The 17,009-nt window shown below is 42.5% G+C and overlaps 1 protein-coding gene across 1 annotated transcript in view; it reads right to left on the reverse strand.

Moving 5' to 3' along the window:
• Positions 1–17,009, reverse strand: part of GSG1L (GSG1-like) — a 51,280-nt gene that overhangs the window by 29,539 nt on the left and 4,732 nt on the right. Inside the window, exon 2 of the mRNA XM_008939947.1 lies at positions 6,464–6,511. Within this exon, the coding sequence (XP_008938195.1) occupies positions 6,464–6,511 (48 nt within the window). The remainder of the gene's footprint in view (positions 1–6,463; positions 6,512–17,009) is intronic.

Consider the following 17,009-nt stretch of genomic DNA (forward strand, 5'->3'; position numbering starts at 1 on the left):
GTCTGTTGGTTAATACACTCTCATCATTTCAGACCATCTGCCTGCTCCTCTTGGGCTGCAGTTAAAAAAAAAAAATGGGAGGAAAGGAGCAGACCACAGAGCTGTGAGAGATATTCCTCCATCCCAAAGTAAGCTGCGTGACCCTGAAAGCCATCAGAGATACCTACAACTACTTACTAGAATAAAACAAGACAGTTCAAGATAGATAAGGGGCTGGCAGCTAGACAAGAGGCTGCAGTTTGCAAAACATGAGAGACAGTATGATAAATACCCAAATCTGCTTAGGTGAGAGAAGAAAAGCCAGATTTCTGGGGTTTGTCTTGCTTTAGTTCTTCATTAGCTTCTTTATTTTGAAAGCTGAGGTGGAGCTGTGAATCATAAAAGGACTCTTTTATACATGATGATGTGTTTTCTATGACTCTTTATGGTTCTGTCATCGAGCTGGTTCTGAATTTAATCTTGTGTGTGGCAGTGAGCAGACTGTGGCACATCTTTGTGCCTCTATTCTCTTTTTCCTGGTAGTTGTAATACAGTGAGTAAAGTAATATAGTGGAAAAGACTATGAAAAATACTCTAAATCAGCACTATCCCATTCGATTTAATAAATACATTTGGGTTAAATGTTTCTCTTTGAAGACCTACAGTGCAGCACTAGGCTGAGAAATGAGTTCTGTTCAGCACTGCCCACAGCAGAGAACCAGTGTCTGTGTCTCCACATCACCAGTGTGAAAAGCAAGCCTGTGGCTTTTGGGAATTGAGCTTAAAATCTCCTATTAAGCATGATTTCATCTCTGTATATCTAATCAGCTTTTAAAAATAGCTTCAATGATTCATAACAGATGTGTAAGTAAACACAGATAAAATATTAGTAACACTTTTTATCCTTGCATAATTAATCATAACTCTAATAGAAGTGCACAGGTACTTGTCTGTGTGGGTATTTATGTCACTTGGTGCAGATACATTAAAAATATACTGAATACAAGAATACAGAAGCAGAATACAAAGCATTCAAGAAGACAGTAGAAGTGTTTTGGAAAGTGCATAGCTCTTGTGTGAGGCCCCTATTACGGTTCTTTCACTGGATGCAGGTCTCTAAGAGGTCCTTTTAGAAAATCTAGGCTCTTTTTTACTTCTCAGCAACAGCTACTCAGGATACACAAAAAAGGTTTGTTCTTTAACTTGGCTCTTATGAGTTTCATTTGTCTCTTTTCCAGCCTGAAATCTGTTCTGTGTTGTCCTTCTCATACCAAAAAGTATTCCCCATCTTTGACCACAACTGTGAAACTCTTCTTTTGATCTCTTTAAATTTGATCACAACTTTTCTGAGCCAGGGGAGGGAGGAGAGGTGCAGGGAGTGCTCTGAGTGGGTGCAGCAGGAGTCGTATGGTGGCATGTTGACTTTTTTGTTTTGTTCCTTATTTCCTACAATGATCCTAATATTTCTTTTCATCTTTTCTTAATCTCTGCAGAGCAGTGATTTAATGTTTTCATAGAAGTGTCTGTCATCACTACAAGAACTCTATCCTGAGGGGTGAAAGCTAATTCAGAACCTATCACTATATATGTGAAGGTAGGACTGCTCTTCACATTCACTGCTTCTCGTTGATCAACACTGAATATTATCCACTATTTTCTCTCAGTCACATGGTGACTGAGAAAAATTTGTGAATAGTTTAGATGCCTGTAGTATATCCACTATCTTTAAAGTTTTCAAGCTCCATTTGTCCTTTTAGCTGAATATTTTAATTTCTTTTAATCAGCTGTTGGTTTTTTTCGAGTTCCCTTCTTTTTAAAAACTTCATTGCTTCTTCAAGGAAGCTGAACCTCTCTTAGTTACTGATAAAAGGTTTCTCTTGCATTTGAACCAAGTACCTCACACCACTCAGGAGTAAATCAGGAGTTAGGAATTTCCCAACTGAATTCTCCATGCTCACAGAGTTTGTCCAAATTTTAGTCTCTGTATCATACCAAGCACAACCTTCTCTCAGTCTGCACGTGGGGTTTTGGAGTCTGCTCCTGCTGTTTTCTGTCCTCGTGCCTTCTCTGATATCAAGTTGAACCCTACTGCTGTAAGCTCTCCCAATGGGTGATCACTGATAGAATTCTGTATATTTTTATCTGATCTTGGAATCTCTCCATAGAGCTTGCGTTGCTCATTAATGACATTACCTTGTTATTCTGATTCAGCTTTGGTACATGACACCTGCTTTGTCTTTCAGGTTAATCAGTACCAAGATGTTATTGTCCCACTAATTATCTTTCTCCCATCAAATCTCTGGTACACTTATTATGTCAGTATGTATTAAAATCAGGTATTTAGTTTCTCTTCTCATTAATTGCTGTTGTAGTGCTGGCTTAGAAGCATGTATATATTTGGCTCAGCTCTCTCATTTTCTGTGCTGTGTTTAGGTGGGACTGCATTTGTTTATTTGCTGTTTGCCATGTGCTATCTTACTTTTGCCAGCTACTTTCTAGACAATACAGAATTTTTATTGCTCCATCTCTACAGGATGCATCATCGTGTGGAGGACATGCAAGAGACATCTCCTACTTCTGCCAGTATAGGCTCTAATTTAAAAAGTCCCCTGTAACATTTTGGGTTCTTAAGTGTCCACTAGCAATAAGCATTTTCCTTCTGTAAGGTTTTGCCTTGCCTCAACCTCTGTGGTCTTTAAAAAGTCTTGTTTATTTTATGCATGTGAATTTCCCTATAAATAAGAAGAAAGCACTGCAGCATAGGCAGCTGCTGCTGACCTGCTGCTCTGCCATTCATTGTGGGTGTTATTCCATAGATATCACAGCTGAAGCAAGTGAGGCCTTACAGAGCATTGAGTAACTTGGATCAGATGGTGCCATACCTGTAAGAAGATCTCTGTGTGTACAGCTGGGGTGTTGTGCTAGTCAGTGAAGTCATTCATCAGAACACTTGATGGGACATGTTGCTGCCTTTTACATTCCACTGTGGTGTCACATTTTCCAGACATAGTTGACCTAGATCTCTTCCTTTTGAATGGGTCCTCTATGGCCTCTTGGAAGTATTCTTGGTCACAGATTTGAGGTAATGGGAATATAAGATATCCTTTTCTTCTTTGGACATCAAAATACTCATCAGGAACAAAACTTAGATTAAACTTTGTGGAGACAATCCCAGGAGCAATTCAGACCAGGTCCCAGCATACTGTGGCAGCTTCCTTCCAACTCCTTTGGAAGAACTTGCTCTCTTACTTACATTCACACAATGAAAATTAGGAAATGGAACACTTCATGGCACCAAACAACATCTGCTCTGTGAGAGCCCATTAAAGGTCCTGGCCAATCTAAGTAGTTATTACTCTATCATCTTTTATCGATGGCAAATGGAAACTGTCATAAGAAGTATTTGTGAACATAGAAAATGTGTTTGTTTTTTTTTCCTAGTTATTATCTACCATCACCCAGCTTATTTTGTTAAGCAGATTTGGCACTCAAAACCAGCAACAGCTAATAAATTCAATGTTAGGCTTACAAGGTTCTGACAGATTGTTGGCAGCTGCCTTAAATGCAGGGAAGAGCTCTCCTAGTGTGGGTTGGAAACGCTTATTTATACCACACTGTGGGTCTGTTTGCCCCAAAATTTGCTGCCTCCTTTTAGTATGTCATAAGTGTGATATATGCAAAGGGTGTAATAACAGATCAGGGATCCAGCATCCAGCTGCACTGGAGATCTGCACAAATGGGTCACAGATAGGAAGCTCAAGCATAAGCTATTACATTTCTACACTAAGAATAAGAAACAGTTTCATTTATGAATGCAAGATTTGTGGTAAGGATATAGCTAAGCTACATGAGATGGTTTTCTTTTACTGTGAGTTTTGGTGATTGGATTTTCCATGCTAAGAAGGTTTTGAATATTATGAAGCAGTTTTATACTGACTTGGTGATGGACTCTAGAACTGTCCAACTAGACTAAGTGTGTTCTTAGGCTTCCTTTTTAATGTGTCTTAAAAGTGGAGGATGATGTGCTTAGGAGATGCAGGCTTTGACAGCCTGTATTTAGCTTAGAAGTTGGTTAGACAGAGGTCTTCTCTGGATCAGGGAAAACCAACTGGAAAGAAAACTTTGGAAAGCCTGAGTGCTCAGATGCAGTAATGGAGCATGCACTCAGAGACATTACAGATAATTGAAACCCTGAACAACAACTTTTTACTGGTAATTGGTGCTAGCAATAAGTACAGATACTGAATAAGCTGAAGTCTCTCTGTGAAGATAATGTTAGTCCAAAAACTCACAGTTAAACAATGGACTGTGAAAAAGACAATATGTCTATTTAACTGAACTCAAAATTTCATTTTCACTGCATTTTATTTAATTTCATTTACTTAGAAGAAGCATCAAGAATCTGTCCCAGTACTAGGTGTACCTGAGTAGCTGACAAGTCTCTGATCATTAAAGTCAATGGTGACTGAGAGGCTGAAGCAATTAAAGGAGTAGAAAATTCTAACTGGAAAAGAGCAGATTAAGTGAAAGAATTCTGCAGTGAAACTAAGTTGGGCATCACTGACACACAATTTTCTCTTCACATGTGATGAAAATCTCTCTGGATTGTACAAGACTAATGGTGAAAAATTCAGACTATGTTGCAGTGTCCAACTTGATCTACAGTTGTGGAATTTATCCTGGTTTTGTTGGAGTCAAATGGTCAGCACTCTCCATCTCTGACAGAGCATTCCCCTCTCTTTCTGTCAATCTATCTTACAACTCCATAGGAAGACTTCAGAAAGAGAGAGATAAAACTGTCTTTATGCCACTCCACCAAAAGAGCCCTTCTTCCTCAGAAAGGAAAAAAAATAGAATAGAGTAGAAATACACTCTGACACTGTGCAGCACCTCCAAAATTCTACAGAAAAAAACAATTGACCACATTTCACATAACCAAAAGAAATACTTGAAACACTAAATGCAGTTTTGGGAAGTGCGGGTGATGCAACCAAGCATTATGCACCTTAATCAACTTGCACAGAAAATGAGTAAAGCACAAAAACATCTTGGTGCCTTTATAACACACACACATTGTACTTGTTTTGAGTCTGTCTCCTGAAGGTGTCATGCAATTCCCACTGGTCCTTGTAGTGGGAAAGGCAGTGGCCATCCCCAGGCTGCCTCTTCAGTTCTCTTCCACCTTTATGAGTGTCCATCACTCCTCCTCTCTCCTCATAGCTTTCCTTTGGTCTGAGGACACTTACTCTCACCCTTGCTGAGAGCCTTCCAGAGCTCTGCTAATCCTCACTGCTGGACTGCAGAGGTGAAAATCACCACACTCCATTTCCCATGAGGGTGAAGCTCTCAGGAGTACACAGTCCTCAGCACACGGTGCTCTCTGCTCAGTTCTCAAACCCTTTGCTAATGCTTTCTAACTGTTTTTTGACCGCTGCTGAGCATTGAGCTGGTAATTTCATCAGCATGGTTATACCCCAAGGTCCCATTTGTGTGTGAGATTGAACTCGGAGCCCATTAGTGGCAGTAATCCCAGGATTGTTCTTCCCTCCTGTGCATAATTTATTTCAGTTTACTTACAATGGATTTCACAGAGACTGTCTCTGTTAAGTTTCTCTGAGTAAAATACCCCACTGCTTTATTAATGATTATTGCCCTTCTCTTTCAATTTGTCCAGCTGATCAGCAGTTCAGACAAACTCAGAACAACTGTTCCTTACCCTACTTGCTGCCTCTGTCAGACCTGATGAAGGTCCTGCATGCCCAAGAGGTTCTGTGATTGTCTCGAGTGATTTAACGAAATATATCACTTCTTTGCACAAAATCTGTCCTTTGGGTTCTCCAGATGGCCACTGTTAGTGTGAAGGACACAACTTGGGCACCTCTTCAGCTGTGGGCAGTGTTCTGTCTTGAGCAGGGAGCAGCACGGGCTCAGCTGCCCTATTTGTTAATTGAACAATACACATTTATTTCTTTTCCTGATAAATACTATTTTGAAACATGGGTAAAAATGCTATTGAGAATTTACAACTCCAATACCAGGGTAAAGAAAACGTTTGCAGCCTGACTCTGAACGTTTTTATTTTTTTGAGGGATCTAAATGATTCCCTCTCACAAAGATATGTTACACTGTGACTATGGTTTTCTGGCCATAAAGGTCTCCATTGCCTGAGGAAACCATGTGGCATGTCCTTCTGCACTCGAAGAGGAAGGGAAATGTCTGTATCATGCTATAAATATTTATTTTCTTGAAAAAAAGTTTAGCTGAATGAAGAGAAAATGCACCAGAGAAATGTCAGATCTTCATAAACTGACTAAACAGCTGTCTGAACTCCTTGGCATTTGTTTCACCTGGCTGTGTGTTATCTCGGTGACGTGTAAGTCCTTGTGTTCCTAGGAAATAATGCTTTCCCTGGCACTCAAGGATGACAGGAAATAATACTGATGAAATTCATAAACTGGAAGAAGCCTTGACTGTATTTTCTTACCTTTTTCAGAAGCTGGGGCGAGGTCAATAAAACTTCGACATTTTTCACCTTTAAAAGAAAAGGATTGTTTTAGGAGACAGAAGTTGATTGGTTTTTCTTTGCCTCCTATTTCTGGTTGATGTTCCTGCCATCCTTCCCACCTGAGTCTCTACAGGAGGTCTGGGTTGTCTCTCAGAGAGCAGCCCTTTACCTCTGCCTCCATCCTGGACCAAACCCTCCTGCTGGGTCACAGTCCCTTCACCTGGGCTATGAAACACACTTAGTGAAGAAGACTTTTCCTTCTGGTGGTTGGGTTACCATGGGCCATTGCCTTGGGCACAGATGTCTCAATAGACAGATATGACAGACAAAACCTGAAGCACAAGGCAAGCTAAGCAATTGCATGGCATTATAAAAATAAAGTTTAAAAAAGCAGGTAGATTCCTCTCCTGACCATCACAGCCCTGTACCAACCCCTCTGCTTCATGCTGCTGCATCCATTTATCACTGTAAATTAAATTTTCTCTTTTCATGACTCCACCTCCATTTTTGCAGATGCTCTTGAGAAGCCTGTTGTGTCTGGGCAGGGAATGTATCTTAAGGGTGAATATTTGACCTTTCTTTTTACTTTTTCAGGCAATCAGATATTATAAAATAATTCCTCTGCTCTAGGTGCATCCATCCACCAAGTGTTTCCTTTGATATGTGTTCCAGGGTGACCAATGGCCTGCCCACCTTGAGGAATCACAGCATGCCTGCCAGAGGTAATGGAGAAGATGCCATTTTGCCCTTTAAGTCTTTAATTGATGCAAAGGCAGCTATAGGAGTAGAGGGTTTTATTAGTTTTGCTCAAATTTTAATTGCACAGTCAAAAGACTGATTTAGGAAATGTAAGCCATTAGAAAAGAATAAACAGTGGAATGCTGTGGTGATGTTGAAGGCAGGATGTAATTTTTTCTTAGTTGCAATTAATTAGATGTACAAAGCAATATAAAGTGTTAATCTCTCTTCTGTCTTTGCTGGCACAATTGAGATAAATGTAACCATTCAAGTGATAGCTGTGCTGAAATAACAATCTATTATTATAATGTTATTATTACCACTTTCCAATTTTTGCAGTTTTAAATACGTGCTAAATAAGCTAAAAAGTGTTGCGTACACGGGCTATAGTCTTTTTGTCTCCATGTAAGTTGCTATAAAAGAAAAAGCTCACTTGACATTGAAATGAGCATTTTAATATCTCCATGGCAGGGGGAAGGATTTCTACTTGGTGAATCCAGGCACAGTCAAGACAAGAGAGTGATACCTGACTTATCAAAGCTCCATCTTTGTTTCCAAAGAGGTAATTGAGTAGAGCAGTTTGTGCCTGAGCAGAAGGAATGTCAGATGGGACGTGTTAAATTTTTGGGGCAGGCAGACTGAAAGATAACCAAGAGATCACAGAAATCACAGCATTCCAGAAGCATTGTCTTGGTGGGACCTTACAAGACTCTTGTCCAACCTCCCATTCATGGCAGGCCTATCACTAACACCTAATCACATCAACTGTGACTTGTCCCAGCCAAATCTTGAAATACTTCAAGGATGGTGATACCCCTTATTTAGTGACTCCAAGGATGGAGTTTCTCCCAGGCCTGTACCACCCTTCTGGAGAAGGGTTTCCTTACACCCAAACTGAACCCTCTAGTTGCTCTGTCATCTTTGTAGCCACCCTTTCTCTGTTTGTAAGCAGATGAATAATCCATCTCCATCAACTTCTTTTCACATGTTATGTACTTTAGGTCCCTGACCAAGAAATCCAGGGTGAACTATAAAAGATACTATGCTGTAAACAGGAATCATTCCCATTCAGAGACTGAGTTTTAGGGCATGAAGTGTGTCAGGAATGCATTGACATAAACTCAAGCCAATACAAGGATAGTGACCTTTAGATTTGGACTTGGTATAAGCACATAAAGTAGGATTTTTTTTTTTATTCTAGCCATATGGATCTGTGGTTTGGTTTTTTTGTGGCTGGGTTTGGTCTTTTTTTTTAAGATTTTTCTTTTTTTTAATTATTAAAATTATTACTATGACTTTTATCAGTTTGATTTTAACCTGATTTGAAGCTGACTGGCTAGCACTCAGTCATCACTTATCTGTGGCTGCAGTGGACCTGAAGCCACATTCCTGGGAACATTTAACAGGTACCTGACTCTCTGGCATGTTATCCCAAGACAGCTGGAGGGGAATGGCATTTGCTGCCACAGAAACTGCACAGGCTCTTCTGAGAGCTGGAGTTGTATGGTGCCTCTCAGATACACAGCAAGGTACAAACCACTTCTGACGTGTGAGTGCTGAGGAAGGTGATGGTACCAGAGTTTGGCTGCAGGACATATGTAGAGTGTGACCACAGGCTCTTTGCAGGAACATGCATCCTTGTTCTCCCTCAAATCAGCTTGCCCAGGACAGTTTCTCCCAGGAGAACTGGCCATGGCTGAGGCCTCCAGTTTAAATACTACAGACAGAGATACTGGAGTGTCCAGAAAAGCTCTTTTTGGAGCCGTAGTGCACAGGATGGCTGGGGATTTGAGACAGAGGGAAATCACTTCCCTTCCAGTGGCTGATTGTACCTGGCTAAAGGTTGTGGCAGGAATTGCACAAGCAGTTCCTGATGAAGAACACTTCCCTTCGTTGGCCCTGTTGCTGGAGCACTGGAAACCCTTCCTCCATTTCCACTGGTAACCACTGGTGGTATTTATAGACCACATTCATCCTTCAACCTGCAGACATGAATCTCACTGAGAACTGAAGATGTCAGCAGTGCTTTTGCTGTTCCTCTTAGGATTTATTCTAAGTTATTTTTGGGTATCTTGTATAACTGATCTCTTAAGCCCTCTTAAGTTTAATTTTAGACTTGGCAGAGTTTATCCTGCTGTGCTGCCCTTTTCCAGATGCATCTTTGCCTCATAACTATGCTCCTGGAGAGTCGTTAGAGAATAGAGAAAAGGCTGTTTAGAGATGCAACAAGAGCAGTGTCTAGGGCTCATCCCCCTGACAGTCCTGCCTTCACTGAGTTCTGGAAGTGACTTTACAGGGGCCAAAGCCAAGGAGTGAACTCTCCTGCACGTAACTCACACAGGAAGAAGAAATGTGACCTGGCTTGAATGTTCTCCACTCGCAGGCAGGAGCAATGGCCAGGTACAGTGGATGGGAAGCTCTCTGGAGCTCAGCAGTGTCAGGGAGCTGCTGGAGGTAGAGAAGAGAGGACTGACCAACTGCCTGAACATCAATAAGAGCAAAACACTTGGTACTGGCTTCATTTGTGGCTTCCCAAGGATGAGGTAGAAAGTTATGCAAGCCATCTGCATATGTGATGCGTTATGTGGCCATCTGCACTAGTGACGTGCATGCTTGCACGTGTGTGTGCACCTACAGCTTCAATGTGTGCCTAGCCTGGGCTGGGAAGGACACCAGCAGCAAACAGGCAAGGGAGGAGTAATTCCCTGGGCCTTAAAGTCCCATGGGATCAGCTTCCCAGGAGGATGCACAGGGTGTCCTCAGACAGACCCATGGAGACATTTCCCGTTTCATGGCTCTGAAGCTGTGGAAGCTCCTGCAGCTCTGCTGGTCAAATGCTTTCCAGCTCCTCAGTAGTTCCTACTGAAGAAAGCTGGGCTTCTGGCTTCTGTGTTCTTAGGGAACAGTCTGCAGGAAGATGTGGATTTTATCATTGTATCAGTGCCTGGACAAGAGTGAGAGAGTCGTAGCAGCATAAGGAGATAATCTCTCTCTCTTGCTTTTAGCATGAGGCCCATCCTCTTCCTTCTGCTGCTCACAGTGTGGTGGGAAGTCCTGACCTTCCAGCCTGTCCAAGTCTGTGGCACCTACTTGTGAAAATTGTCTCAGGTCTGAAAAATCAAATCATTTCAGGTAAAAGTAGAAGGCTGTTGGAAAAGCAGGCACTGCTGAGGCAGAGCTGAACTCTGGGGGGAGTGAATGAGCTGCTGAGAGTAAGAGTGCTGGAGTGGTGGGAAGGAGGCTCTGCAGGACACTGACGAGCAGTTGGAGGTGGAGGGGTCACCTCAGATAGGCAGAGCAGTCTGCCAGACACCTCCCTTCCCCTAGCACATGGAGGCAGTGGGCTGCTCTCTCTCCTCCACTGAGGAACCCTACTGCAGTGTCACCTTTACTTTGGGCAGCTGGTGTGCTGGAGGCAAAGGCTTATTCCTCTTACCTTCCTCAGGCAGAGAGCAAAGCCATCAGCACCTCCCGAGCCTGAACAATCATTTGAAAGCAAAAGCTAAGAGAAGTGGCTTTTCCAAATCTCCCAAATTCAATCCTGGCAGAAAATGAGGACAACCAGGTCCCACAGAGCCATCAGCTCTGCCTGCTGTATTGGCTCCAGGGCTCTGGGATACTTTCCCAGGTATGCTCTGCACACCTTGTTGTGGCCACGGTGAAGCTGCATGGGGACAGGTCAAAAACTGGTGGTTTAGACTGGAAATTGGTGAGATGGCAGAAAAGACACACACACACACACAAAAAGGGCTTTAAGGCAATATTCTAAGTTTGTAACGTGGTTGTTGCAATAGCAAGGACCAGAAGTTGATGTCCTGGATGACACCTATTGATCTGACACCCCCGAGTTCTTTCCTCCCTGAGCCAGTAACAAATGCCTCATTAATAACCAAGGCAGCACAATAAAAACAGCTCTGAAAAATCCTAGTTTGTATGTCTTCCAACTACACGGTTTCAAAATATTCTAGCTAAATGACTTGACATAAAAGCAACCGGGTAGCTCTGACTGAAAGAAGCAGCTGTGTTATAACTCTGGTTTTCATCTAGCACAAAAAAAATGAACAAGCTGTCTGTCTTCACTTACTCTGCATAAAGTTTTCGAGTTCAAAAGTACAGTTCTGATGGAAATTTCAATGATTAAATTTCATTTAAACAGCATTCCCTTTTAGTAACATTCTGGCTCCCAGCCTACCAAAGACAAGGTCCTCTTTTTTTTTCCCAGTAGGCCCTAACAAATCTTTATCTCTCTAATTATATCTGGAGTCATGTGATTCTGATTAGATCCCACATCATGTACTGAGAGTAAAGTCATTGTATTTGTCTAAAAAAAGGTATAACCTCAAGGGATCCCAGCCCAGACGGCGCTGAGGACTCTGACACAACCTCAGTGAAATAAAGTACTCCATTAGGGAAAACAGGTTAATAAGCTCACACACACTGAGTTAGAGCAGGTTAATTAACGAGTAAAATACTCCACTTTTCATTAAACCAATCCCAGAGCAGAGCATTTGATTTATATTTTTCCTAAAGGAAACCCAAATATCAATCTGCAAAATCACCATTTTCCAGTTGACCACGTTGATTTCACTGGAGAGGTATTCTTGTCTGGAAAATGAACAAGTTCACACAGAACTGCACTAAAATACGTCTTGAACTATGAAAACAGTTGTTTTATTTTGCTCTGACAGCTGCCCAGCAACATTGCTCTTTCTTCCAAAGAACATGAGAATTTGTTCCATTTCCCAGCCACTGCTGAGGTAACTCACAATCTTTTGGACTTTTGGGGTTGTTTTTCAGTTTGGATGCCATACGACTGTTCTCTCTCAGCAAACTCAAACCCTTAAAACTTTCTGTCTTTTCAAGTGGAAATGCTTAAAGGTTTCCAATTCTTCATTTCAGACAGGCATTTTTTCCCCAATTCACATCTTCACAGAGAAAGAGTAATAATTTTATCTGAGAGGTATCATCCAGCTGTGGAGTGTCCCCCTGGGCTTGTTGGAGCAGCAGGGAGCTGGGCAGGGGCAGGGGCTGTGGACAGAGTTCACATTTCTAAATGATTGGGAGAATCAAGGAAATGAAGGTGCTGGGAGAGGCTTTCAACGATCCTGCTATCAAATTAGACTTGACTTTATAATCTCAAAGCATGAAATCAGACAGTGCTGAGTTATGGTAAACATTTCAAGCCCTGGAATGGGAAGAGGATGGTTTTCACCTGCCCATCCCACAGGTGACCATCTGCCACACTGTGCTTAGTCTTTGCTAATCTAACTAGGCCAGAATAAACAAGATATGGGCAAAGGTCTCCTCAGAAAACCATGGAAGACTAGAAGTGATGCTTTTCACAGCAGATGCAGCTGATGTGTACCTCACTGGATGAGGGATGGCTTATGATGTGCCTTCTACACTCTGCTGTGTGGTTACATTAGTAGTTCCATTAACAAAGATCAAAGGAGTAACCAACCAATAAGACCCTAGAGCTCTGGTCGTAGAAGAAATGTGGTTCAATAGCTCCCATTTCTTCCATTTCCTAGCTGTGGATCAACGTAGGTTCCCTTTCAACCATGCCAGTGTTTCTCTTCAGATAATGCCCAGCTGGAGTATTTACATTCAGTCTGTGCCCTAGCTCCAAAGATGCATGAGCAGGGCAGCAGAGATGAAAGACACTGACAGCAAAGATGGAAACTCCTTATCATGAAGGGCATGACTTCAGAAAATGAAAACATCAGAAGCTGACGTGTGCCAGAGTGGAGGGAAGGCCAGCTCTGGGGCAGAGCATTGCTGTGAGGGAAGGGCACCTCCTGTGGACACAAGCCCCAAGGTCACAGGTTGAAACACGTGCAGGTGGCTGTAGGTGAGAGGCACAGGAATTGCTGGTGGGGAGGAGGCCTTGAATGTCAGAGCTTGTGCTGCACCAGCCTATGTTTCTACTCCACATCAACACCAGAACAGATTTTCTGCCCTGGTTTGCTCACCTATCCTCTCTCTGTTCCTGGCAGCCATTGCAACTTAGGCTGCCTCAAAGTGAACTCCAGAAAATTATCCCACCTTCCCTACCCAAAGCTGGTCCCTTGGTTTCTTTTTGGGTGAGGTGTCCTGTTTATTCCAGGCAGGCACACCTGACTTGAAGTATGGAAAACAAGCTAACCTTATCCTTTCAGCCACAGACTTCTAAATGAATATCCATTTTTGAAATGAGTGAAAACCAGCTCTGCTTCTATTTCCTCCCATGAACCTGATGTCCAGTCTTGTACCTAATAACTTTCTAACATGTTCTCATTTAGTGCTTCTTGTCTGGCCAGGTCATGCACTGTGAAACCAGGCTGAAGGACAGCAAGGTGTGGTTTTTGGGCTCTCTAAATCTAGCAGGTCTAGACGTGCTGGAATGGTTCTGCTTCTAAATCCTACGTTGTCAGTGAGGCTTGTGCCCTTTTCCCCACCAAATGCAGCCCAGTGCAGGGTGGAGCACCTTGAAGTGAATTTTGTTTGCCTGTGACTGTTCTCCAAGCCATTGCATTCCACAGTAATACCATCTGCTTTGTATTCTTTACTCTCTGTTGTAGCCATTGGCAAGCTAGATCAGCCAAGATGTGTATTACCATTTTGTTTACCAACAAGAATACTGAATAACATGACATCCATTCGTGATTAATAGAGGATCCTGCTCGAAGCAACACTATTCCCTGGTAAGTGCCCATTTTGAGATCTAGGAGTAAACCAGTTCTATTAGTTCTGTGTAAGGAGAGTTTTAAAATCAGGACTGAGTCTAGTGTCGTTTAAAAACCATGGGGATATGTGGATATCTGGTTAAATGGTTAAGGGCAGAGCAAGTAACATAGATTTTGCTTGTGAGGTGGAAAACAACTTATTTAATCAGGAGTGGTTCACAGCCTAGTCCATTACTTTATCCTGAGTCTCAGCCTGCAGGGTCTTTATGGCAATGTTTTCTGTATGGAAGGTGTTTGTACAGCTCGTCTGTCTAGCAGGATGAGGAGAGCCTAAAATCCAAAATTTCCAGTGTACTGCAGAAACAAAACATCCCCACTGCCCTGTAAAACCCTGAATGTCTGTAGGAAGGCAATTGCCACCACATAAACCACATCTCTCATGTGGGAAGAGAGCAAGAGTCCTTGTGAGGAACATGGACAGGTCTGAAGGCTCTAATCCCACAGCTTGAATTCCTCTGGGCAGCCCTGGCTCCCCCTGTAAGCAAAAGCCCCAGGGATTTGTTAAGAGGAGCTCACAAGTGCTTGGCTGAAAAGGACCCTTCCCATGTTGTAAAGAAAGGCAAAAAGATTGTCACTATACCTGTTACCTAGCCTGAAGGAGATTTCCCTTCTGATCCCAAATTAGATCATCAGTTTAATGTTCAGTGCATGAGCAGACATACCAATTAGGCACTGAGAAGCTATAACAATGTCCACAGCAGCAAAGCAACCTCCTCACACGGCGTGGCCACCTGGAGCCAGCTTCTGCTGCACCAGAGAAGTCATAAGCCCCTCAGGAAAACATGAGAAGCATCAAGTCAGCAGATATTTTTTTTTTCTTGGGTGACACTGGTGACCAGGGGCAGCCCTGAAGCAGGGATGTCATGTAATAGAGTACAGACACACTGTGGGCAAGGCAGTCAAACCAAGGTGGCTCCTTTCAGCCCTCTTTAAGGTACCAACAAATCAGCTCTGCAGGACTCCCTTCAAGCCTCCTCATGCCAGAAACATTCCTCTTCCTTCACACAGCTCCTTCTGTGACCTTAAGAAGCCATTTCAGGTCATGGGTTTCATTTGCTCCCTCTGCCCTCTGTGGAGGTGAGGTCCAGAGATGTACATCCTGCAGTCCCTCCTTGGATTTTCACTTTTCCCCTCAATGAGAAGTTACTTAAGTTATTATTTTCTTGCTATTTATCCATATATATATATATATATATGGTACCATCACATCTCTAGATCTTCAACTTGTTATACTAAACAAGGCTTTATTTTCTTGAAGGAAATTCTCTTTCCTGAAGTACCTCTGCATCTGTTTCACTTCCCCCTTTTTCTTGCCATACCTGTACATGGTGGTACTGGCATGATGCACTGGTGCTACCCATTCCTGCCACAGTGGTGCTGAGTCTTCCCTAGAATTACACCTTTCCTTTACATCACTTTGCTCACAGTCACCCCACAGGCAAATACTGGCCCACAACTCGTTTCTTATCTTTTGCCTGTGATTCATGACTACCTGAGATCTTACAGAATTTTATGCCTCAGCTTTTGGAGGTTTTAACCTTTTTAAGATTTTAATACTATTCTTACAACTCCATCAGCCCAGCTCACCTTTGATTTATGCAGAAAAACCTCTTGTCTATTCCCAGACTTTGTGTCACACCACATGTAAGGAGTGCGTTTGAAGTAGGATTATTCTCTTCAAATGAAGACTTTCATGTTAGAAATGGTAACTTTTTAGACAGATTCCAGTTTGGTGAATGAGGCAAAGATGTAATTCCAGGGCTCAGGTCATCCCATATGAGGAGGAGTTGAATCTCCCCAAGAAGTACTCACTATTCTCTACTGACTGTAATGATGCTGTTGATGAGCTCAGGCACAGACATCTACACTGCTTATGTCCACAGGTTTGCTGTAGGATTCACCTTGCCTTTTATTTTTACAGACAGGGTGACATGAATTGTATCCCTGGGGTTTTTTTGGTGTTTTTTTCCCCCTAGATTGCCTATCTCAACGATAACAGAACCAGTCCTAAAAGAAAATCTGAGGACAAATAGAAATAGCTGATCTCCAGTGTGATCATCTCCCTTTTGACATCACTTGTCACAGCCTCCTTGTAAGGCTGTTCTTCAGCCAGTTGACAAACTATTTATCTCCATTATAATAGATAAAGTAAAATCTACACCAAAGATTCAAGGAAAAGCTCCACTTGCTTCATTGTCTCTGTGTCCTCATCCAGTGGCAGGTAGGGCAGAGTGAAGGGCTGGGTAGAGAGTGATTCTGCTCCTCTGCTCCCCCTGTGATATCAGCCTTGCATCAATAGTTTGGGGACTTCCTGGTCAGAGGATGCTCTCAAATCACCACGTTAGTAACACAAATAGATGTTTCCTCCCTGGATCTATGCAATCCCACTTTTGGCCTTCACAGCATTCCCTGGCAGGGAGCTGTGTATGAAGGAGTATTTATTTTTGACCGTTATGCCTTATTGTTCTTGAATCACAGAAGCAGTTAATGCTATTTCTTGTCTGATCTCTGTCATTCCCAGCTGATCCCTACCAATATCACAGCTCTCTGTGTCCTCCTTCCAGTCTGAAGAGCCTGGGGCTGTTGAGCACTCCCCAGCATGGAATCCTGCCTACATCTATCACCACGTTATTGCCATCCCCTCCACCCTTTGTAGTAGTTCTGTAATTTTCAGTGGGACAGTCCCTTAAACACATATTTTTTTTGTAAATCCATAGAAATCGGGCCTAATGCATTACCCTGCTCTAAGAAGGGATTCATCTTGCAAAAAGATTTACCTTTAAAAAATCCCTACCTTGGATAAAACCCATTTGTTGCCATGCACTGAGCATCTTCCCTGAAAACTGCCCTGGGGTTGCTGGGTCAAGCGGCCTGTATCACTTCTTTCCAACCTTCTTTGAACACAGCAATATGCAGAATCTTGCTACTAAACCTGCATTTTCATGTGTCAATTATTTCAACATCCTCAGATGGAGATTATCCAGGCCCCCCTGGGCTCAGTTCTGATACTGCTGGAAATTTTATCTTTAATATAGAGTTCTACCTCCTCGATTCCTTTTACC

This window comes from Merops nubicus, unplaced genomic scaffold (assembly GCF_000691845.1).
Source record: "Merops nubicus isolate BGI_N331 unplaced genomic scaffold, ASM69184v1 scaffold5715, whole genome shotgun sequence".
NCBI classification, from domain to species: domain Eukaryota; kingdom Metazoa; phylum Chordata; class Aves; order Coraciiformes; family Meropidae; genus Merops; species Merops nubicus.